We start from the raw sequence: 24,004 nt of genomic DNA, 5'->3' as shown, positions 1-24,004 counted from the left end.
CTCTCTGCAGGTCTCTGTCCAGTATCATCAGACTAAAATATTCTCTCCTCTAATATCTCTGTGACTGTCACATGACCACCTCCCATCACAGACAGCTTTGCTTTAGAAAGAGGTTTTTTAGCATCTAACTCCACGTCAAAGCATTCTCTCTATATTTCTGTCACAGTGCAGAGCTGCTCTGATGACACGGCAGCTGGATTCATATTTTCTAACTGCTTCAGGTCTGCTGCTACTGATGCTCCTAAATTTGTTACATGTTTGTCTGCTGCTTTCTGAAAACAGGACTTGAAACTGCACGCTGTTTTTACTATTTGTAACATTTCTGTGAATGAAACTCGCCCACAAATGGAGCGGAACATGGAGCCTTTTATTACCAATTTTAGGGGCGTTGATTATGCTAATGATGACATCTCAGGAACACGCTTCTCCTCATGAACAGGTGGCATTCACCAGGCTGAAACCAAAGGTTTACAAGTAAGGGCAGTTGAGAGACTTTTCTGAATCTGACTTGAAACACTCGTACGAGCAAACCTCACAAAGACAAGTCAGAGCGTTTTAGGATAAAAATAATGAGGCCCATTATTTTTACTTGTTTTTCTTGGTACTGCAAGCACGCAAAAGTGCGTGGGAGGAGTGATCATAAACTGACAACACAGCGGCTCATACTCCTTTTTTCTTCAGACGTTGCTAGACTCTGTAGCTTGACCTAGATGGGAGGCGACCCGCATGATGTGTCTTTAAGTGCCCTGGCAATAGTGTGGGAAGAAAGGGAAGCTACTGAATGAGCCATACACAACCATGACACTGAATACAGCTCAACCTACTGCGTCTGCCACAGCTCTTTCATGTCCACCAGCCCTAGCAACATGACACAAGCTGTGGTCTGTATTTGTTTGTGATTTTTTCATGAGCTTTGTCATACTATCATATCACATCCTAAACTGTTTACATGGTTGACATGAAAAGGCTTCTTCTATCTGTTACATGACTGGGCAGCGGGGCACAGGGAGGTGCAAACCCAAAGTCATAGAATAGGAGCAAAAAAAGGAAACGTTTCTCATCATTACCACGACACTTCACAAGAAACTGTCCATTCACTATGTATCACAAAGCTGCTCTAATCAGTGTTTTCATATTAACAATGGATCAAATCATTTTGGTTGTACAACTAATTTTCAAAACAACTGCGCTCCAGGTACTTGTCAGGTGCGCTGCGCAAGGGAAACAATAAAAAGTCTTTTTCACAATCTGAGAGATGTCTCAGAAATTTCTCTTTTCATTAAACTACATGGCTCAGCACAAAGAAAAACACATTTTTAGCATAGGCACAGAAAAAGGCGTCTATTCCAAAACATGTTGCTCAGCTTTAAATTTTAGCTCAAAATCCTTGGCACTGGTCTTAATATTCTAAAGACACTGATGTAATGTAGATGATAGTTTTTGTAGAAACTGTATACAGTATTAGGAAAACCAGGCTTCTTATCTCATAGTTATGTGGGCGTCTCTTCCTCTAGGTCGGACCACCTGTATGTGTTTTTCATGCAGTGGAGCCCAGATATGTACGGTGAGGGGGTCAGGGGGATGGGACAAGAGCCTGGCTTTATGGTTGTCAAGAAGAACGAGGTGTCAGAAACCGCTGAGGACGAGCCTATCACTGACCTCAATGTCAAGGAATGGGAGGTAAGGTCTCCTGAGCTAAAACTGTTCCCTCACCTTGCCACAAGTGTACCTGTTGTGTTGTCTCAAGCCAGCCTCACAGTCATGGATTAATGAATTAGTTATCCACTATGGATTAATCCATAACCTGTGAAACCAGAATCTTATGTGGTGTATTGTAAACTTTATCGTTATATGTTAAATTACATGTTAAACAATTGTGTTGATTTGCTTCCATTATGCAGTGCTAAGTGTAAATGTATTGTGCTGATCTTGGTTTTTAATCCATCAGAACTGTGTAGTTGTCAAGCCTTAGTTTTGTATTCTGCTTCTGTATTTTGCACTTCTGTGTACTGCATTTCTTGATTTGATGATTTTGTGAACTTTAAATCACATTTAAGTTGTGTGAACACTTGCTTTGCTTGGAAATGTGCTTCTCTGAACTTCCAACCAAAGTGTTTTGCATGTTTGTGTAATTGTTTACTCTTCTCAGTCAGTGTATTGTAGATTCATCACATGTTGTGTGGCTGTCACTATAGTTGGTCAGCATTTGGCAACCTATTTTGCTGAATGGCAAAAGGCTAACATCATAATGAGTTGCTCAACATATGCAGGCAATGTAAACATTGAGCAACTTCACTTTTTTTTGGTTATGAAATCCCCAAAACCCATGTGGCACTGATGTTCAATTTTTCTTTCTTTTTTTTTGGTCAAACAAACCCCTCTTTATTACAGAATGTGGAAGTAAGACTTAGGAAGCATAGATGAGGATTGTCCATCTAGATATTCAGCCATGTGAATGTACACTGGTGCACCAAGCACAGAGTGGATGGGATTTAGTCAAATGAGATTGTTTACAAGCTTGTGGATAATGAAAAGGATGCATTCATTGTATGAAGAAATTGATACGATGGACACAGAGACCTGGATTTAAATTTTAATGTAAATGAATGATGTAGGAAACAAAATGGACTGATTTGTTTGTCCCTGGACTTCTGGCAAACAGGGGCTACATGATCCATTACATTTGAATAAGTAAATAGGAACTTGCTGCTTTACTTTGTGCTGTTGACCAAATTTAAGCAACACCTTTTTTCATGGAGCTTCAAAGATCAAAATAAGTTTTTTCTAACAAATATAGTTGTGTTGAACAAAAAGATTGATTTTTAATTTTCTTATTTATTTGTTAATTAATTTTAACTTTCCCCCTCTTTTTGTCACTCTGGGAAAGTATCGGTGAAAATCCATAAAAAAAATTCAGCAGGAGAGAGTGGTGTTACTGTCTCTTTAAATCCCTTCTGTTATGGGGTGGGATCATCGTTTTTTCCACCAATAGGGAGCTGGTTTCCCTCCTGTCCCTTGTTGTCATTGGGTTGTAGTGATGTCACACAAATCACACGGCGTAAAGACCCCACTGGAAAAAATGTTTCTATTTTAGTGAAGCAGGCTGCCAGGCTACAAACCAACTCCGTCTCGGGGCTACACAGGGAGAACTTACAGGATCTGTAATGAGACTTCCCAGCTTCAACCTCGCCCAGAAAGCAAGACATGTTTTCTAGGAGGGTGAAGGACTCAGAGAAACGGCTGACCCCGAAGTATACCTGTGTATGTTCCTTGTGTCTAGTTCATGATTTCAGTCTCCAGCGATGTAAATTCTTGTTGTTGTTGTTGTTATTAGCAAGTCGCGCTAGCAAAGCTAACTAGCCTGCTAGCCCTTTAGCCGGTCCGGTCTAGTTCAGTGACTGAGGTTAAACAAAGTGGCCACTATCTCGCCACTATTTGATAGTCAGGACACAGCTCTCATCCGTTGTCTGTCCTCTTGGCACGATGTATCCGGCTGTGTGTGTCTCTGTAAGCTGTCTGAAAGTTTCCAGAGCAAGGTGGCACTTACAACATGCAGCCTTTCCACCAATTTCTTTGACATTATGTTACATTAACAGATATTTTTCAGTCACCAGATATCATATTGAGTTTATAGCTTGCTTAAATGACTGTTACTTAGCTACTTGTGATTTTATTTATCTTACTGGTCACCTTTAAATGCTGACCTTCTTCTTGACATTGATCTCTAAAGATAAAAGCTATTTGAAATGTCTTGTTAGCTTAGCCGTTTTAGGGGACAAGTGTACCGAAGTGGGTGCCTCACTTGAGGTGAAGTGTGTCTCAGACGCATTTCTTATGAGGTCGGTAGTTTACCTTCTCTGCTGTATTATTGAGAGCTGTAAAAAAAAAAAAAAAAAAAAAGGCAGCTTGTTTCCAAAAAAAGTTGCTTTACATCGGTAGCAACAAGGTGAGTAAAAGATTCTCAGCTCAGATAAAAGTAATTAATTAAAGGCAGCTTATGCCATCTGTGCTCTGAGAGTGTTTAACAAGACCCCTGTCAGAAGACCTAATAATTAATGGATTTAGTTAATATAACTCTATGTGTATCTTTTTTGTGAGTTTGTTTATCTCATGCACAAGGCTTCAACTATCTATTCTGTACTGAGACACGGTGGACTATTATACGCCAACGTTAGTACAGTGGCAGAACAGAAGCAGTAGCTCTCAGTGGAGTATGCAGCGTGGGGTGTAACTTTGTTGGAATGAAGCCATGCTTAGTTGGTCATTGTGTTGGTCTGTCTGGGTTGTAGTTTTGTGGATTTTTGCTGCTACCAAACAGAGTTGTTTACTGTTCATGGACTTGGCATGGCAAGTGTTGTTGTATCGCTCAGACCTATTTTTTGTTGTGCATTCCTGCACCAAAACTTTATTTCTGAGCAGCTTTCTTATTGACAGTAATTGTATTTTGTGTAGGTTTTTTGCATTTGGGTTGTAGAAAAGTAAGGTTAATTGTCCTTTAGTTTGCTGTTGTTTCTATCCTTTGGTCTGCGAGTTAGATTCTCACTAAATAGGCTCAAATCCAAATCCAGTATGAAGTTAGAACAGCAGGTTTGCCGAATCTTGTTCATAAAACAGCATCTAATGGTGATCCTTTTGAACATATTACACAAACATGCAAAATGACTGAGTGCCCTTCACTTTTACCCAAAGTAAACTCTCAAAATTGGCCTTAAGCCAAGTCCTTTATTGAATCATAGTACTTAGTGCACACAATGCCTTCCAAAACACATCCTTCCTTCCTCATGGCAAGCAATAGAACTTGAGGAGTTTATTTTCCACCTGTTCCTGTTTTTGTACTACCAGGTAGTGTCTCTGACGGAGTACCACCGTCGGATTGATGCTCTAAACAGTGAAGATCTGCGCTCACTCTGCAAACGACTCCAGGTGCCCTGACAGCCCTGTCTGCCCCCCTTCGTCCACACCAACATGGTCTCCTTTAGGCTCCATACTGCAGGACTTTAGCAGCTGCTGCTGTTGCATACTATCCTCAAAAACACATTTCCCCATTGCTTAAAATAAACGTCATTGGTTAAGTAGGTTTCATGAGTTTTTGGGCTCACAAGACCTATTTAAGACCTGTTGGGCTAAATTGGGAATAACCTCCCAAGAATTTGACTGAAAACATTTTTTTTTATCACTTCATTACAGTGATGAGGATTTCACGTGACAGCAGCCTTATCTCCATGTGTCAGGCTTTCCTTCTTAGACCCTCTGTCATGACATCTTTAATGCTTTAACCCACTAGATCAGTCTGGTGAACTTATAAGGTAGTTATTAGGTATTTGTGCCAGCTATAGATTTATGCTGTATGTAGGTTTTACATAGAGCATGCAGAAATGTGTGTTTTTATAGGAAATTCCCTTTTTTTCTTAAAAAGGAAAGCTATCTTTGATGCTCAAATGAACTGTATGTAAGGAATGTGGCCTGCATGAGGACTGAACAAGAGATGGTCAAAGCATTGGAGGAAAAAGAGATGGTGTGTCAGTGAGAGGATGGAAGTAAGACTCCCCCTGACAGGTGAATGATGTTTTGTGAGGACAATGCAGGTAGGCCCTATTTGAATGAGGACTGAAACATGAGAGCATCCCAGCCAGCAGTGGCAAAGCGCTTCACAATCAGCCTCTGTTATCGAGAAAGATAAATAACCCAAACAGTCCTCTGGTCAGAGAAAATGTCAAACAGTGCAGTGCAAATTATTCATTGGGTAGATTTCCTATTCACTTTGCATTCTCCTCTCCCAGACAGTGTCTTTGCCCACTCTCCCCAGTTCTGCCAATCCAATCCTAGTCATCTGGCGTTGGAGAGAGTCAGGAAGATATTCAGCTGTCATCATCAAATTGTTGTATTATCAGTGTGATGCTAGAAAACACTGCGTTTATAATTTTGGCAGGAAAAGTGCTGGATTCAAAACACACAAATGTTGAAATGAGAGCTTTGTTGCTCAGGTTAGGCTATGATTAAATGCTAGTTTCCTCATGTTACCCCTCTCATCCCAGCCTTTATCCCTTATCTAGAATTCATTATTTACCACTACAGTTTCTACATTTGACCCTACTCCAGTCTCACTCAGTGTAAACACAACATCAGCCTAGCTCTGTTTCAAGTTGTAGCTTGTTAGGTGTTACTGCTCTAGATAGCCTAACTAGTTTAAACTGTTGTTTTAGTAGCCTGATATAATGCAACAAATACTGGCTATAATTGAACCCCATCCAGTATCAGTGCTTTCTGGGAGCTCAAGTTAAACCACTCCTTGTCAGTTTACATGCATCTCTGACAATAAATGTATATTTATAGATCACCACCAAGGAAGAGGTGAACTCCAAGCATGGCACGACGTCCATCAAGACCGAGCTGGAGCCCGAAACATTCAAACCCAACCTCAGAGAACCCAGCGATCTCCTGGAGGCCGACCAGATAGAGAAGGTAGACGCTGCAACACTACGCGCACACACACACACAACCCTCTACACAAAGCATATCGTTTATGTAACATATATGCATTTTCCATTCAAGATGTAGCTTTTGTTGTGTCATGTGGCAGACTTGAATGCTATCATGCAAAAACAGAGGACTCACTGGTTATTTCACTTTCAAATTTGGTGCATGTAAAACAAACTAAGTCATCCATTCCTGGACCACCCTTATTTTACAACATTGTACTTGGGAAGTAAATGTATTCACGGCTGTAATAACAATGAGACATCTGCCCACTGCACATCTACTTTGCGTTAGTTGCTGGTGGGTGGAGGAATATATTCTACATGAATAGTATTTATAGACAGTTGTAGCATGTAGGTGACCTGATGACTCCTCACATCAGGTACAGAAACCAGTAACCAACCCTAACAGGTAACAACAAGTACTGTATATATGGTTCATGATCACAGAAGAGAACATGTACTTTATTATATGCTGCATTATTTAAAATTGATGTGATTTTAAGTAATTTCATCAACATTAAGTCTCACAATTAATCAAAGGCAAAGAATGTAGCTGTGGGATACACATTAAAGGGAAATCTCTGTCACTAACTTTTTATGTTGTTGGAAACGTGGTGTATACCTTAGAGGCATTGTGGGTTAATGCACACACACTTAAACACACACACGTCTCCAAATGAGTCCCAGTTGGCATATTGACCAATAGATTGCCAATTGCGGCTTCCTTTAATCACCCTGAGGACGGAGCTGGGAGCTTAGACCCAGCTCACAGCGGTGCAGAGGTGAGCCAAATCGGGGCTCATCTGCTCATGGCAACGTTTCCAGCCCGCTGATTACACGACCTGCTTTAGCTCCACCACAGGAGGATGTGCTGAACCAACAAGAAAAGAGCAAAGCGTTTAGAGACTGATGAATTATTGGAGAATGAACATAACGTTGAAAGGTCTTTGTTCCACACAGCAGAAATGGTGCAGCAGAATTCTGTAAAAAAAGTTGTCACTTTAATTCCATGTTTCAGGCAGTGTCTTGTTTTATCTGGCCATTAAAATGAAGCATACACTGCACTGCTAGTCCAGCGCGTTTGCGGGCTTTATCTCCCTATGCACCACAGCCGCTGTTAATCCTTAAGGCTGTCAGCAGCAGGCTCTCTCAGGGAGTGCTGGACCTCTCTTTCTCCTGAGACGGCTCTTGGTGTTTGGAGCCCTGTTACTCCTCTATAAACGCCAGACGGTGTTAAAAGGTCACTGCAGATGTAATTGAGCATTGGCGGCTGTGGCCTTTCAGTGTTTCATTTCCTTTCTCTTTTTTTTCACCTCCTTTTTCTTTATTATTTCCCTCTCTCCACACAGCTTGCCAAGAATCTCCCACCACGGACCATCGGGTACCCATGGACGTTGGCCTTTGGCACATCAAAGCATGGCATGAGCATTAAGACACTGTACAGAGCCATGCAGGGCCAGGATACCCCAGTGCTCATGGTTATTAAGGACAGCGACGGCCAGGTAAGCTGCAAATTCAACAGAAACATACTGTCGAGGTTTTACTGTAACATAAGTTTCTCCTAACTCTCCCATTGAGGTTAGAGATGTTCCTAGTACACGTTTAATCGGTTTCTGTTATGTTTTGTTTCTCCAGGTGTTTGGTGCATTGGCATCTGAGCCTTTTAAAGTCAGTGATGGCTTTTATGGCACCGGAGAGACCTTCCTCTTCACCTTCAATCCAGAGTTTGAGGTACACTGCCCTTTCTGCTTGAAGATGTTGGATTTCTGTGAAATATAACGTTTTCTAACTTTTAGATTTAGACATTAGATAAGCAGGGTGTTTTTTTAATATACAATATACTTAATGCTTAGAGGACACCAAGAAGAACTGATCTATGTATGGCTGTTATTGCTTTAAAGTTGCACTAATCAATATTGTAATATGAACAATGGGTCAAATCACTGTGTGTAATGTGGAAGGGTTTGCTGGTAGTGATAAACCCACAGAGTATTATTACTCACCTCAGCTCTACAGGGCTTTTTAGCTTCTTTTAGCTCATTGTTTTGGTTTTACACTCTGCATCTCTGCTGTTTTGGTTCAGTCTCACCAGCTGCAGAAGGAAGTTGCTTTCAGGGGAAACGCTATGAGAAAGCCAAATGACAAACTAAGTTAGTGACTAGCTGGTGAACACAGTGAAGCATTTGGATATTTTTCACAGGAGTTAGTGGAGTCAACAGAGTAAAAAGAGAGTGAATATTGAACATTCATCAGGTGCCCAGAAACATGACTCCAAATGAATATTAATGTTGCTCTGTGTCTGCTGGATGCATAAATAAGCAATTGTTTGCTTACACGTTTGACATCTGAACTTTATAAGGTGATAATATGTCAGTGTTGTTTTCACAGATTTTTCCATGGCCCCCAAGTAGCCAAAAGGTCAATTAATACTGCTGTAAAAGCAGACACATTTCTAACACCACACTGTTGTGTGGAACTGAAAACACTCTAGAAAAAGACTGTCTGAAGCAAAGTGTGTATACTTAGTGCAGACTTTAAACAACTGTGTAATTTACTAATTCATTGCTAATGTGGCAAAATAAAAGAATGAGACTTGAGTGTAGTGCAGTACACCATAGAACATATATACTGCTAACATGCTCTCATAGTCACATGCTGTTCTTAATGCATGTGACACTCAAACACATTCTGCTCCCCGTACATGCAGTGATAAACATCTTTCTATTCACATCTATAACATCCTTATACATTATACAGTTACATGATTGTCTTTCTTTGTAAATTACTCTAAAGCCTTACAACTCAGTGGTGTTAAGTGTTTCGTAACTTGCCTTCTCTATTATGCTCTCGTTGCCTCAACATTGAGCTTTACACTAAATGGATTCCACCCAGGGACACTGAGATGAAAAGGCTGAAAGAAATACTTTGGGCCTCATTCACAAACAGTGCTAATGCACAAATCTGAGCTTAAACTGTGAAAACTTAAACAATTCAAGCACAAATCCAGGATTCATCAGTTTGTTTACCTGAATTTGTTCTTTCACTGTGAACAAATGCAGAACAGCCTTAGACCATACCTACGCACAAATCATAAAAAATGATTGGGTCTAAATAAACAACATTTAAAAACATGAAATTGCTAATAATACACAATTTATTTACTAATTATGAAATGAATAGCTAAGATGTCATTCATAAATCATCATTACATCATAGATGTAATGAAATTATTAATATATTAATATAATTCCAACTTTTAGATGACAATAGCTTGTATATCTGAATTTCCTTATTGGAATGTGAGAGCATCAGATGTGATATATGCAGCTGGTTAAGCAGCAGCCTGTTCAGTGTCCTCACAGCCTGACAGTTCAGTAGTGGTACAGGGACGACGCTCTGGAGGAAACATGATGCGCACCTGGCTCAGCAGTAGATATTTATTTCCAACAATTCCACAGATCTACACATTTACTAACTTTTTATTTTGTTACAAATGTAGTGCATGGTAGTGGTGCAACAGGTATGCAGGCTGTATACAGGATTCATAATCAGGCTCCAAACAGTGGGGCCATTAACATGTTTACTAGCAAAATCTGCATTTTCTGCCTTCTACTTCTGAAACTATTGTTTGCATTTCACTAGCAGTAAAGTTTTTCTACATTTTTACCATCACAGCCCTCTTTGCAATGAGTGACAGCTCTCTCCACTGCTGCATCGCTTTCCTTATATAGAGAAATGGGGGTGTGGTAGTATGCTTATTACCCATAGCGGGCATGCGCCTGTCAGTTGAGAATGATTCTGATTCACTAACATACACATGATGGTAAGAACAAAATTGGCCAGAGTGCACATGTCATGAATCCGATGGTAGTTTTGTGTGCACACTTATCTTGTTCACAAAAACATTTCTAGCACATACTAGTGAATGAGACTGCACCAGTTTTTCCCGGGATTGTCTCATTTTTCCATAAACAAATATTTTGCCTTCAGAAGAATTGCTAAAATCACAATCACAATGGTCAACTAAATGTCTGAATACAATCCAAACCCAGATTCATCTGACTTGCTCTAAACATAGTTGACATCAGAGGACTTTGACAGGAATATAGAAATCTGATGATGAGACATTTCCTTTGAGTGTGTCTGATAGCTCTAACTGAATTTTCAGATGTTGATTCGGGATCCTCCCACTGCGTTTGTTCTGTTCGCTTCAAGATAAAGAGTATTGAATAGAGAATATTAGATTATGTCAATACTGAATATGTCATGAAATATCTTCTAATATATGCTCTATTGTGTCTGCAACAGGTGTACAAATGGACAGGTGACAACATGTTCTTCATCAAAGGAGATATGGACTCCTTAGCTTTTGGTGGAGGCAGGTGAGCTCAAGCTGCTTCTCAAGCAGTATGACAAAAATGCAACTTTTGTAGCAACATTATAAAGTTATTATTAGTCTCTGTCATTGAATCTGATACAGTGTGAAAGTGCAGTGTGACATCCAGTATCCTGACAGGTGATCATTGACTGTGCAGTGAAAGGACGGGGTTGGTTTGGGAACCAAAGGACCATTTTTTATGATAATCCAAAGATATGCAGTGATATGTCAAACAATACACTTTCAAGTTAGGTAAAGTAAAATAATGCTATTAAAAAGTGTGATATGCTGCAGTAGCTGCTCTCATAGTGCAAAAGTAAGTTTGGTTCCCAGTAAAGATGCTACAGAAGATGTGAACCTGGAGAGAAGTTTGTGGCCACCTGATTAAAGTTCATTTTCCTTTCTTGTCTTTCAGTGGTGAGTTTGGCCTGTGGCTGGACGGAGACCTTTACCACGGCAGGAGTCACTCCTGTAAAACATTTGGGAACCCCATGCTGTCAAAAAAGGAGGATTTCTATGTGCAGGACATAGAGATCTGGGCTTTTGAATAACAAGACAGTGCACCACAGGGAAAGTCCTGCAAAAGGGCAAACCAAGGAGTCCTCCTCCTTAGAACTATGGCAACGTCCCAAACCTAACTGCACATCACCAGGGCTCCCCAGGGTGGAAGCCAGCTATCGGATGCTTGTTGTGCATTACTACTGCAGTTATTACGGAGCTTTTTTTCTTTGTGAAAAATTACCTTTGTGTGTATCTTGTTACAGCCTTGTGCAGCCTCTTTGCAGAGTAGGGGGGAGTGTGTAAAGCAGTGAAAATCATGGTGAAAATACAGTGAGATGAGGTTGCATCCGAGGGATGAAGAGAGGGAAGCAGGGAAGGAGAGAAAGATAAAAGGGACCATCGGGCCTTGAAGAGGAAATGACCATCGGAGCTCCTCTCACCTGAGAGGTGGTGAAGATGATGGTGGCTGAGGTTTGGGACTGCTGTGAGAAGAGAGAACTGCCCTACTGGTCCAGATTGTGCATCTGAACTTTACAGAACCTCAAGGAATCCCCAGCACCCTCTCAAACCCCCTAGAACTTTGTTCATTCAGTAGGATGTTACTCACTGTGCTGTCAGCCTTGACGGAGAGAGACCCAGTTAGAGGAAGAGAAAGGCAAGCTAACAAAAAAGCTGAACACATTCCATTACTCTTGATGGTGGTGGAGTGTCTGGTTTGTGGTAAAACACCGATTTACAAAATGCATCAGCAGCAGGATACGATGACACTTAGCTCAGAGAAGAGAATATTTGCTGTGGGGGGGGGGGGGACAGGTGAGTCTTTTTACAGTACAGTACAGTTTTGGGTTGTCTTCTGAGGCTAAACTATAGAGTATTGTGTATTGTAGTCCTCCTGTTGTTCACTGTCATAGCACACCATCTGAAAGCACATAGCTATAATCAGATCACCCATCGTCGTAATGTTCTGTTCAGTGGGTGTACGTGTGAGTCCAGCTAACACCAGCTCCTCTCGCAGGATGCTGGCTGTACTGTTTGTAGACAGTAACGTGTTGCAATAGATTTGTGGAATATGCAAATAACTGTCATGTGACCTCAAATACCCGCAGGTCGTGGCACTTTTGCCGCCACCTGTCGCTCTTTCAAGAGAGAAACTTGTAAAGCTTTTACGTCTTGATACACAATTGCTTTTCTGGGTATCATTTGAAAAGCCTGAGACGTGGTTAACTGTTTTACATGCATATATGACAATTATATATTGGTATATATGATTATATATGGATTTATATAATCATATATATTTTGCTGTTAAGTGTGACAGTGATCTATTTGTGCTGATATTTCAGCTGTTACAATATAATGTATATTACCCTGTAAATTAATGTTAAAATAGTAGATTTGTTCCATATATATATATATACACATACATATATATATATATCTATATATATATATATGAAAATGCTATATAAATATACATATATATAATAAAGTGTGGATTGGTGGGTTGCTTCTAGCACTTTAATCTGGTGTAAAAGCGTCAACGCCAGGTTCTTAGATTCTCTTAGCAGTAGCTGTACAGTACTTTTTTGTTTAGATCATTAAGATGTTAACTGTTAGTAGAAAGCTTGCTGCTACCAATATCAATAAGGGTATGCCCTAATGCTCTGTGTGTCTAAAAAGGAGGATTACTTAAAGGTAGGAAGGGGGGTTGAACTTGTATAAACACGGCAGCAGGGCTCGGTTTCTCTCCTCATGTGGCTGTCAGGTGAGTCTCAGTCAGGTAGGTATGCAGGCAGGCAGACTGACTTCTGACAGGCAGATGATGGCAGGTGAAGGGAAGAGAGTACAGTGCGTAACCCTCCCCCAAGGAGCTTTCTTCCCCCCTTTCTGGTCTTCCACACCAGTATTTGTGTCCTTGTGGAGAGTCACAAAGAATAATATGGATAATTCTTCCAATTATTTCACCAGAATACAATGTATCAGTGATGTATAAATAACAATAAAGCTGAACTAATTGTTGTAACCTGGGATATGTCTGAATTTGTCATGCTTCAACCTTTACTTAGTTACTTTTTAACATTACAGTCAGTTGCCTAATAGAAGTATTAAGTGTTTTATCCTTCGTGGAGTCACTACTTCTGGACCATGTAGTTCCTGGTATATGGGGAATGACTACAGAATTTCACAGTGTCAAATTAATAGATTTTTAAACCGTTGTTAAAGATACATTATAAATTCATTTAATTAAAGTCACATCAATAAAGGCATTAATAGTTTATTTTAGGTAACACACTGCTCATGCAACTCAAAGTGACCATGAAATGGAAACTAAATGTGCAAAGAAATAAATGGAATATGATAATCAGACAGGTGTCAATTTTAAAGTCTTTTAAGATTAATTTTTTATTCAATGAAATTTATCATTTAAAGACAAAAACCTAAATGTAATGATCATTTTAATATTTTGTTTACTTACCCATTTCTACCGTCTCATTTAAATGCAGTTTTATTTCCTTAACATATAATTACTCAAATGTATCAGTTCATTAATGGATTGTTATTAAACACTGTAAAAGTCTAATTATTTTAGTGGCATACTACAGACTCCATACATGCTACAACTGAACGTGTCATTTCAATGACATTTGGAGACTCAGTAACAGAACATGGTTTGATGTTGACATACAGGAATGTGAGAAATGGTCAAAAAGCCTGTATTTGTTTTACCAGGTTTCTCTACACAACAGTATTCCACATCTGAGAGGGAGCCTGCCTGCCTGCCTGTAACAGAGTTCCTGTGGTCATTGAAAACCCTTGAAATTTACATCTTCAGTGACCTTAAAAGAGTCTCTTGACTTTTGTAGATGAAATATTCCACCAAGCTCACCAGTGGGCCTCTCTGTGTTAGTGAAAACACCTCATATCATGGAAACTCCACTGTTGATTATCAGTGTTGATGTAGCTACAGTTTAAAACTTATATCAAAAGGTGATTTAATGAGGCTCTATGTTATCAGCTGATGTCACTGGCAGTATATACATTTTAGATTTTCATTTCATCCAGCAAGTCCTTTTAAGTCCTTAGATTATACACACAAGTGTGGGCCCCGCTTTGATCAGTGGCCAACAGCTACATTTGCTGCAATATAATTTTAAAAAAGTTTTCAGCATTTAGTATTCCTCTGGATGTAAAAACCTCCAATAAAAGATTAATGCCAAAACTAATTTTAAAAACTCAGCTTTCATTGTGCTCCAATAAAAAAATCTCCTGAATTTCAAAGCTACAGAACAGCAGTGACTTAATCCAGTCTATTGAGAGCCGAACTGTTAGAGGCAGGATAATAAACTGGGCTTTGATTGAAACAGGATGAAATCCTTCAGCTGTGAGTGAGCTCCATCTAATGGTTGCATGTGTAAGTGTTGGTCCGCTATTGTTAAATTCACTTTACACTTACTTGCTGGTTTGCTCATTAACTGTCCCATGTGTCTAATCAATCCTTAATAGTAGATGATGTACTATCAGTAAAATTAATTGTGTAATTATACAAATTATCCAATAACAATTTATCAAGGGAAACCTGCTCTAAAACCAGTAAACTGAAACACAAGTCTGGTTTGTTATGTATGTTTTATTTAATGGCCCATCAAGCCCAACACAACAGAGCAGAGCAGCTGTGGTGATTTACAGTTCAGGAGCTCCTAGTCTGTGTCAGCTCAGGAGAAACAACACCTGAGCATCATCTGTTGACTCGGTCCTGATTTGAGCATCATTCCTTCCATCTCGGGTACCAGTTAAACCCAAACATCCCCCCAGGCATCACGCTGTGTCAAGTCTTTACTGACATCCAGCAGGACTAAAAAAGTGCAGGGATCATTGTTGGGTTCTGGGATTATAGTCTTGTCAGCTGCACCGTCAGCATGTTTCAGACTGACTGTAGGCACCAAAATGTGTTACAAAAAAAGTCCCTTATTGCAATATATAAAGATCAACAGTCACAGAGAGAAAGGCAGGAGATGATCCTCTGAGCAAACAGTGTGAACACATAAAGTCGTGCAGACATTTCTCAACTAATAAGGCTGAAAATATACAAGAGAAGTATCATTTTGTATAAATTACAACGTTAAGATAACTTTTTAGAAAGCTTCTGTCTTATGACATCCCATCATCAGTGCTTTAGATTCACAATTATTCTTGTATTAACGTACATCATCATTACAGAAGGATCCTCATATTAAATACAGCCCAAATTAGCTCTACAAGAAAATATACCAGCAGGAAAGTGGCTTTATCTCAAAGTCATTATTAAGAAATTCGGATGCCATGTTCCACATGGCAATTATACAAGGCAGGAATAATTCCACAGCACTGAATATTCAGTGTAATTCAGGGTGTGAGCTAATATACTGAACGTTACAAGCCTCGAGCATAAAACTGTGGGCGAGCACAAACAGCTACACCAAGGCATTGATGCAAATATTTCCAAATGGAAAAAGGCAGTAAACAGGACATAAAGACAATGGCAACATCTCCAGCTGTCAGTAAGGCAGGGGCATAAGATAGAAAATCCTCATTGGTAAAATCATTAACTTTGAGATGACAACAGTGCCTTGTTCAGTGGTTGGACAAACATGACAGCTACTGAAAAATACCAACGTTTGTTTTGCTTTTCCTAATTAAGCCATACAGCTCATATAGAGTTTGGTCTATGTGTGTCCAGATGTAATACAGCATGTACAGATTTCCATATGAAACTCCTTAGTACACCAGGTACTTGAACTCAGAGTAGATGAGGGGAAACATGACGGTGCAGGCTCGGTAGAGGATGGCTCCGCTTTTGAATAAAGCTCGGGGTTTGGTGCTCCAGGACTCGGACTTGAAGTTGAAGTAGATCGCGTACACCGCCACGGCGAAGAAGTGTCCAATAAGGGTCATTGGTTTAGGCGTCAACCTGATGAAAGTCAAGATGTTATTAGTACATCAACATTTTCAGTCTCATGTACTTAAATTTGCCTTTAAAGGAATGGTTTGACATTTTGGGGAAGTGCGCATATTCAATTTCTTGTGTGCACCATGATGAAGTATAAAAAGACTATAGTTCTTTCATTCTGCATAATCATGGAGCACATTATTTATTGCTTACACTGAGAGGAGTCCAATAGGCCCAGCGATGCACTGTCCACCAAGCTTGAAGTACTGGAAGCAGGCTTTTCTCAGCTCATGCAGAGAATCTGGTCAATCCAAAACAGCCACATGGATATAATGAGAAAATGACCATTATTTTCGGAATGAAATAAATTCAGGTTTTGCTTATTGAATGCATAATAATAATTAGTATTTCTAATTCTCTGTCATTGTTTTCTATGTGTCATTAGATGCAGGCTGTGATGGGCAGAGACTCACTGTCGGTGGCTGCAAACAGCTCATACAGGGCCTGGGCCAACACATTCACCACAAAAGAATGTGATGACTTGCGTTCCCAGTGGAATTTTTTCTTTGCCTATTGAGAGGAAGAAAAAAAAGAGCTTAGTGTAATATTGTACACCGGTCTGCAGTCCCTCACCTACAGCAGAGGGAATAACAGGCAAATGTGATGCACTATAAGCTCCAAATAACTTCTGCTGCCTGGCATACAGTTGCTTCTAATGTTGCAGAAAAAATATTTGTTTGTATTTTATTCATTTTTAGAGTATTTGTATCATTTGAATCTTGTCAATGTTCTCCAAAAGGTCTTGTGTTCACCTGCAGCATGGCGCCGTCGTCGTACAGATCCGGGATGTTGTTGAGCAGACTCCTCCAGATGCGAACATCGTTGAGCGCGACGCTCATCCCTCCTCCCGTCAGAGGGTGCCTCATGTTGTAAGCATCGCCCAGGAGAAGCACGCCTGCAGACGACACACTGCTGTTTGTCTCACATCCAAAACACATCACTAATTGTTCTTCTGTTTTTTGTTTTTTTTTATAAGCTCAGAACTTTGTAATCTTCCAACAAATGTCAAACACAGTGAGCAGGATGAAGTGTGAAAGATAGCTTTTAGTGTTTAAGTTTGTCATCACTCCTTACATGACATACACAGGCTGTTTCAAAAGGAATAGTTTGACATTTTGGGAAATACACATTTAGTTTGTTGCTGACAGTTAGATGAGAAGTTTGATACCACTCTCACTGTCAAGAGTGGTATTGATCTTCTCATCAAACTCTTGGCTAGAGAATGAATGAATGTATTTCCCAAAATATCAAACTATTCCTTTAAATGTAAGTGTGGCTCTATCAGCCAAAAAAAGATTCAGCATTTTTTTTTAGTTTATCCATAAAACAAAGTACTTGCGAACCCTTGGGGAAAAATATGCATTTATAACAGTTTTTCAATTTAACCTGAAACACAGACTAATTGCAAATTAGATGACAGCCAGGAAAGTGTTTCACTTTCTTTCATCATGCAGTAATGACCAAAGGGAAGCACTTCTTTCCAAGACATGCATCACACTGTACACAAGCTGAAATCAGTTCAACAGATTCCCTCTGACCACCTCCAACAACAGTCAATAACACTTCAGTACCTGGCTTGTTGACAGGGGAGGGGGGGAGGAAGCTGGCAGGCATGGACCTGAGTCGATCGTTCTGTAGCGCCACCATGAAAGGCTCCTTTAAATGCTCTGAAGGAAGGAGAGAAAGAGAGAGACCACAGGCGGTCGATCACTCAGCTGGCTCTGGGGATGAAAACCCAAAAGGTGCATGCTGGGTACATGCACAGGAAGAAAAAACCTTTTCTTTGGTGTCTGAATGTACATTATCAATGCATCAGTGTGACTGACTCCGCCATTTCAGCTGGACCTCTGTCAAGGTTAGCGGAGCTGGTGCTTTGATACTGTGGCTTTGATATTTCAGCATGAATGTCAAATCCTTCAACTGCACCTTCCTTGGCTGATCACACAACAGCACAGGAAGAAATCTGGATATATTTCTAGCTGCCAAGGCTCGGCATGATCGCTTGATAAAAAAAAAATCTTTCCAAGAGGAGGATTTTCAAATAATCTAGTTACAAACTTTGATCATTTATCACGCTACAGGAGCTCATCCTCAAGCCAAAAGGTCATTGTTCATTAGAGATAATTATAGCCATTTTTAAAGTGATATTTCCTTCTTTTACCTGGCAGCTGTGGGTGTATTTTCTCTGCCATGTACTCTAAGAGGTTGCGTGGCATCTCCCCCCTGATGTCCACAAGCACTCTGGTGTGTGAGGAGGAGATCTGATAGATGAGCACGGGGCTCGGATTGGCCAGCACCAGCTCAGCATGGTTGGATTTAAACTGGGGACAATCCTGAGGAGAAGCAGAGTGAGAACTCAGTGATGGATATACATGTCCTCATTCCAGTTCAGTTTACAAAGTGATCTATTGGATTGAAGAAACCTTGTTTTAATCAATATCTGGAAACTTTTTATTTCACTACAGGTGGTATTTAGAATCGATAAAGGTCCATTTGTAAGGTTTGCACACATATTTGATTTCCTACATCACACTGCACTTTTAAATGTCATGTAACAAAAGGTAACCATGAAGTCATTGCACAAGAAAACAGTAAGACAGACGGAAATAACAGACTGTTCAACACTTACATTATATGGAATACCCTCAAATTTGATATACAATTCCTCCTATTTAGCATTTATTAACAAGAATATAAACATTTAATTACACACTATGATGTAGTTGCAGCAGATATAAGGTCATTTCACTGATACTTGTATCTGCTTACAACTAGATTATAGTGTCTTATAAACCATTCATTAAATGTTTATATACTGCTTATAAATGCTTAATAGGGGAACTTGTGTTACTGCTCAATTGAACCTACTGATTAAGGGGATTTCTGGAAATATTTACAGTTAAGGTGCAGTGTGGGATCTGTCTTTGGGTTTAACAGGAAATCTTAGAGATTTGAGGATTGTGTCCAGATAAAATTACAGTTTTGTACTTTTGAATGTTGTATGATGCCAAACTTATATGAAAAAAACCCTTAAACACTTGACAAAACAATAATAAAACTGTACCTTCATCAGGCATCCAACAAAGTGAGAAGACGTGCGAGCTTTCCCAGAAACCAGACTCTTTCTGAATTTGGAGAAACAGCCATCAGCCACTATTGTGAGAGCTGCACGGATTTCCTACAGGACACAGGAGCACACAGTCATCATCTTCACAATCAGACTCTTAACACACTCTCTGCACCTAAGGCAGGATTTCTTTCCATGAGAGAAGCTCAGAATTAGAAGGTTTTTTAGCAGCTTATTCAACATGTACACACAGAGTTTCCTCTTCTCACCTTGACGTCTCCAGTTTCTTTATCCTTGTAATGGACTCCGGTTACACAGCCGTCCTCTTCCTCCAAACTGGTCACAGTGCCTTCTACAACTGTGACACTGGGGGGTGCAATTAGACAGTTAGAAATATAATTTCCATATGCCAGCACAGCAGAGGAAACATGGAAAGGTAGCGACTACCGGTCACTTTATGACTAGTTTGTTAAGCATTAGAGCTTTTTCAGACACTTTTAAAAGATAAAATACATTGAACGAACCACTGATCATCTCCCCCATTAAAATAAATCTATCTATAATCTATACTATTCATTGCATCCAGTAGTTTTACTAGTCATGTATTTGCTAAATATATGAGCACCATTTGAACACAGCATAGATGTTAAATGGTCCCTCAGGTTCCTTCAGTGTTATCCCATTAGCCAGTTGGCACATAAATTCTGTTTTTCACGACTCTACTCACTTTGGCTCAGCCAGGGCGGCTCTCCTCAGGCCCATGATGAATCGACCGTGATGGAAAGCCCGTCCGCACTGGATGCTTTCCTCCTCCTGAGGGTAAGGGATCTCCACCTCTGTGCCGCTCTCCATGTCATGGATCACATAGCCGTTGACCAGATGGGCATCCAGACCCTCCACCGAACCTGAGGGCAAACACGAGCAACAGGTTACAATCTGACAGCACACATTCATTATTCATCCAGTTTGCTGCTGCTGTTCACGTGTTTCTGATTTAATGGAACAAAGGTTAAAAGCTACAATGGGCATTTGATGAAAGGGTGCAATTTTAATCCATTAACATAAAAAGTTTCCCCCTTTTTATCCCCTCAAGTAGCTTTAAGGTTGGAAAAATCATCTTATTTTACAGTCATGCATCTGTAAATGTAAATGTAAACTATCATGTAAACGTTTTATTAAGTCTTTTCAACATTCAAATCTTGCAACCAGTAAGATGAGCTTTTTGAAAGTATGCTGTATAAACATGATGGAAAAAATCCTAATAATAAAGATGTTACCATGGTAATAAAGGAGGTTTTCAAAAATCATGGTGATCACTGCAACTCATTAGCATACTGATGACCTCAGGCACACTGTAAGGCCCTATGAACTCACTTAAATATATACGATTTACATTTATTTGGTCAGACTGGAAGGTTGTTTTGGGGGGGAGGAGGATGAGGTTTGAGGAACTCATGCAAAGTAATATCATTGACTGTATGAAATATTGGGAACACTGATGTTTTTCATAATTCATAATCATAATACCATTACATTTATCTTTTTTCATAAGTGTAATGGTACGGTGACTGCAAATAAAAGCCATTATCTCATATGGAATTTCCTCATTAAAACTATACTGACCAAAAGTAGGAGATGTAGATAAGTGTAGATAGGTTTTTAAGATTTTACAGCCCCTGAAAACTTTTCAAATCTTAAGTATTTCTCTATAATATTAAATATGTACAAATAAATAAGCAACAATCAAAGTTAAAGTTCATAAAAAAAACAAGGATCCTTAGTTATGTCCAACACTTTGGTTCAGGCTGAAATATCTCAACAATCATTTAATGGATTGCCATTAAATTTGGTACAAACATTCGTGTCACCCTCAGGCTGAATTCTATTAATGTTGGTGATCCTCTGACATTGTGAGTATGTTAGCATGCTGACACTTAGCACCACTGTGACTGTGTACAGCCTCACAGGGCTGCTAGCATGCATTCTTATTTAAGAGTTTGACGCTCAAGCTAATCTGCTTCATCAGGGCTGTGTACTGTAGGTGTGGTTTATCTGATTTGACTGACAGTAATGGTATCATAAGCAAACAGCCAAACAACCAATCATCAGATTTTGATTAAAGTATTGCTTGATTCTGATTGGTGCATGTCACATCTCCTTTTTCCAACTGAGCCTTGCCCACTTGAAACCAATCAGATGTACACAGCCAAAACTAAAAATATAGAATCTCTTATGTGTGATAGGCAAAACTGTTTCTAACTTTGGCAGAAAATAGTGTGTTGATGTGGAACCCTTGTGCTCATTTTTAGAAGCTGGTTGAAAAAAATGTTTTTTCAGGGCCTTTAACCTCTATCACAACTAAGCAGAGGCAGAGCTACCTCACAGTTTGTCCGTTCAGAGTATATTTGCAGGTCACCAACAACAGCAGCTTCCATCACTGACCTTCCAGTCCCAGCTCTTTGAGAGCTCTGTAGCCTCCAGGTTGCAGCAGCTCCCCCACTATCCTGTCAGGCTCCTTCAGGTCCCTCTCCACCACCGTCACCCTCCTGCCATCCCGTGCCAGGACTGCCGCCATTGCTGAGCCCAGGACCCCGGCCCCAACTATCACCACATCTGGTTCTTGCACCATGGAAGAGCCACTGGTGGAGACACTTTCTGAGGTGGAGGCCTCTACATCCACCCTCTTCCTGGTTCTCCGGCTCTGAAGTGAAGAAAGAGAGGTGATATAATAGAAGGAAGTGAGACAGAAGCACTCATCATACACACAGTCCGAACTCAACTGGACTGTAAAGTAAACACTGGAAAATGTATTTTAGAAAACTTAATGTATCTATCTCAATAGTGATAGATATCAAAAAATATATATTGGCTATTATTTCACATAAATATATAACATTTACAGCACTTATGTTAAACTAAAGGAGGCATGAGTAAAACCATAGGTTCTTGTATTCATATAAATATATAAATTGTATATTCACACAAATTAAAAACCGAATAATACATAAAAATATTCAAACATTTTTTATATAATTTGCATTTTTAAAAATCTGTCTTTGTCTTCCTTTGTTCAGTGTCTTACCTTTTTACAGTTGTTCTCTGCTTTCTCGCTCCTCTGTGTTGAAGTTTGAGGGATGAAATGGTTGATAACAGGTAAAAAAGACAAGAGGCTCAGAAATAAATGAAAGACCTGAGAGACTCTGAGCTTCTGGCCATGAAAATACCTGACATATGAGAGCAGCAGCCCGACTGTGAGAAATAAGGCTGCGGCCATCACCAGCTCTTTGTGAGTGAAAGTCAAGACTGAGTCGGATTTTTTGTACAGATATGTGAAGCTTGCTATTCCCAGGAAAGTCCACATCTTTTTGGATATAAAAAAAGTTTTTAAAAAAATAAAAAAAAATTCAAACTGATGGTGATGGTGAAAGAGCAATACTGAGAAGCAGGTTTTCTTTAAGCTGACCAAAAAAATCACCATGCACTAAAAATAATTAATAACTATTCTTCATCGGGATATTGTTTCTCAGGTGCTCCAAAATCAAGTCAACCGAGCCAAAATAAACTGTTACTTCAGTGCCTCATGATAATTTGTTCACCAGCAGACAGTCGGAGCGATGCTGCATATTTTATGCTAATGAGAAAGACGGACTACTTCGGATTCGGTGGTTTCACATCCCGCCTCCTCTACAGCTCAACCCTCCAATCAGGAGTGACGTGCCGGTGAGCAGAGCTCACGCTATCCACCGATTGGACAACCGCAGCGGCACTCGGCCTCCCTTCGGCCGCTGATTGGACAGCTGACTGGCAGGATGGTAGTATGATGTGATGTCAGTGGAAAGGTGCGCGTTTCATATTTTAGAGGCTGAATGATAGGAGGACCTGGACCAAAGATAGTTCATGCTGGACAGGATGAATCACTCTGAAGTACTAACCTGGACCATCCCTGGGTCTGTTTATCACAGGCGCTCTACTACTCCATTTTATCTCAGACAGGGATGGCAATCTGTTACCATGGCAACTAAAGTTGTGCATAGGCCTACTGAAGAAAATCTCAATAATTAGTCAAGAAATAAAAGTAGACATTTTAGCAATATGTGTGCAGTCGTTGTGTTTGAATTTAAACCTAATAAATAATCGATGTTTGTAACAGAAGAAACAAGTGTCAAATCTGCTCATGTTTACATTCAGGCTCATATATCTCAGTCTCACACTGATGGTGTCCAGAAAAGGGTCCAGAGTGAGAACTCTTTCCAATGCCCAGTGGTAAAATAAAGCTTGTGTTTGGAAAAGTCAACAGCTCTGTCATAATGTATGTAACTACACATACTGTACTGTAACCCATACAAACCGGCAGTTCCAACAATCATGTTGCCTAATGTTCTCCGGACAGCAAAAATGGATTATATAATCCCCCTATCAGTGCTGGTCACTCGCTGACATGTAAGATGTGTCTACATCTAACTGAGACGTGTGCTTTTCTCTTTACATGCACTTTAATGCACTCTGCTGCTAACTGCTCGTTCTTTTTTGTTTTGTTTTGGTTTCTGTTTCTCTTCTTTTTTTTTTTTTTATCCTTTCCGTTGTTGTACTGC

General features: G+C 39.9%; 2 protein-coding genes across 7 annotated transcripts in view; one reads left to right on the top strand and one right to left on the bottom strand.

Moving 5' to 3' along the window:
- oxr1a (oxidation resistance 1a) overlaps nt 1-13,386 on the top strand; it is a 157,269-nt gene extending 143,883 nt beyond the window's left edge. For 3 of the 6 annotated variants that reach the window (XM_044358065.1, XM_044358061.1, XM_044358062.1), the window contains 7 exons: nt 1,515-1,680; nt 4,843-4,923; nt 6,334-6,462; nt 7,829-7,981; nt 8,115-8,210; nt 10,788-10,861; nt 11,273-13,386. In XM_044358065.1, coding sequence (XP_044214000.1) covers nt 1,515-1,680; nt 4,843-4,923; nt 6,334-6,462; nt 7,829-7,981; nt 8,115-8,210; nt 10,788-10,861; nt 11,273-11,408 — 835 coding nt within the window. In that variant the 3' untranslated portion in view covers nt 11,409-13,386. Of the gene's footprint in view, nt 1-1,514; nt 1,681-1,706; nt 3,262-4,842; nt 4,924-6,333; nt 6,463-7,828; nt 7,982-8,114; nt 8,211-10,787; nt 10,862-10,959 lie in introns of those variants that run through there. The other 3 variants (XM_044358064.1, XM_044358066.1, XM_044358063.1) reach the window with 3 other exon arrangements.
- Nucleotides 13,387-14,966: 1,580 nt separating this feature from the next.
- Nucleotides 14,967-23,629, bottom strand: sqlea (squalene epoxidase a). Its single transcript, XM_044357970.1, has 11 exons — nt 22,495-23,629; nt 21,855-22,113; nt 20,140-20,317; nt 19,682-19,778; nt 19,410-19,523; nt 18,507-18,678; nt 17,917-18,012; nt 17,098-17,240; nt 16,759-16,855; nt 16,499-16,586; nt 14,967-16,306 (listed from the first exon to the last, which is right to left on the bottom strand). The coding sequence occupies exons 1-11, from the start codon at nt 22,888-22,890 to the stop codon at nt 16,114-16,116; spliced, it is 1,833 nt and encodes a 610-aa protein (XP_044213905.1). The 5' UTR covers nt 22,891-23,629; the 3' UTR covers nt 14,967-16,113.
- Between the last annotated feature and the right edge of the window lie 375 nt (nt 23,630-24,004).

Source organism: Thunnus albacares, chromosome 8, assembly GCF_914725855.1.
Source record: "Thunnus albacares chromosome 8, fThuAlb1.1, whole genome shotgun sequence".
Lineage (NCBI taxonomy): Eukaryota > Metazoa > Chordata > Actinopteri > Scombriformes > Scombridae > Thunnus > Thunnus albacares.
The sequence above is the reverse complement of the archived record's forward strand: the minus strand, read 5'-3'. Positions and strand labels throughout refer to the sequence as shown.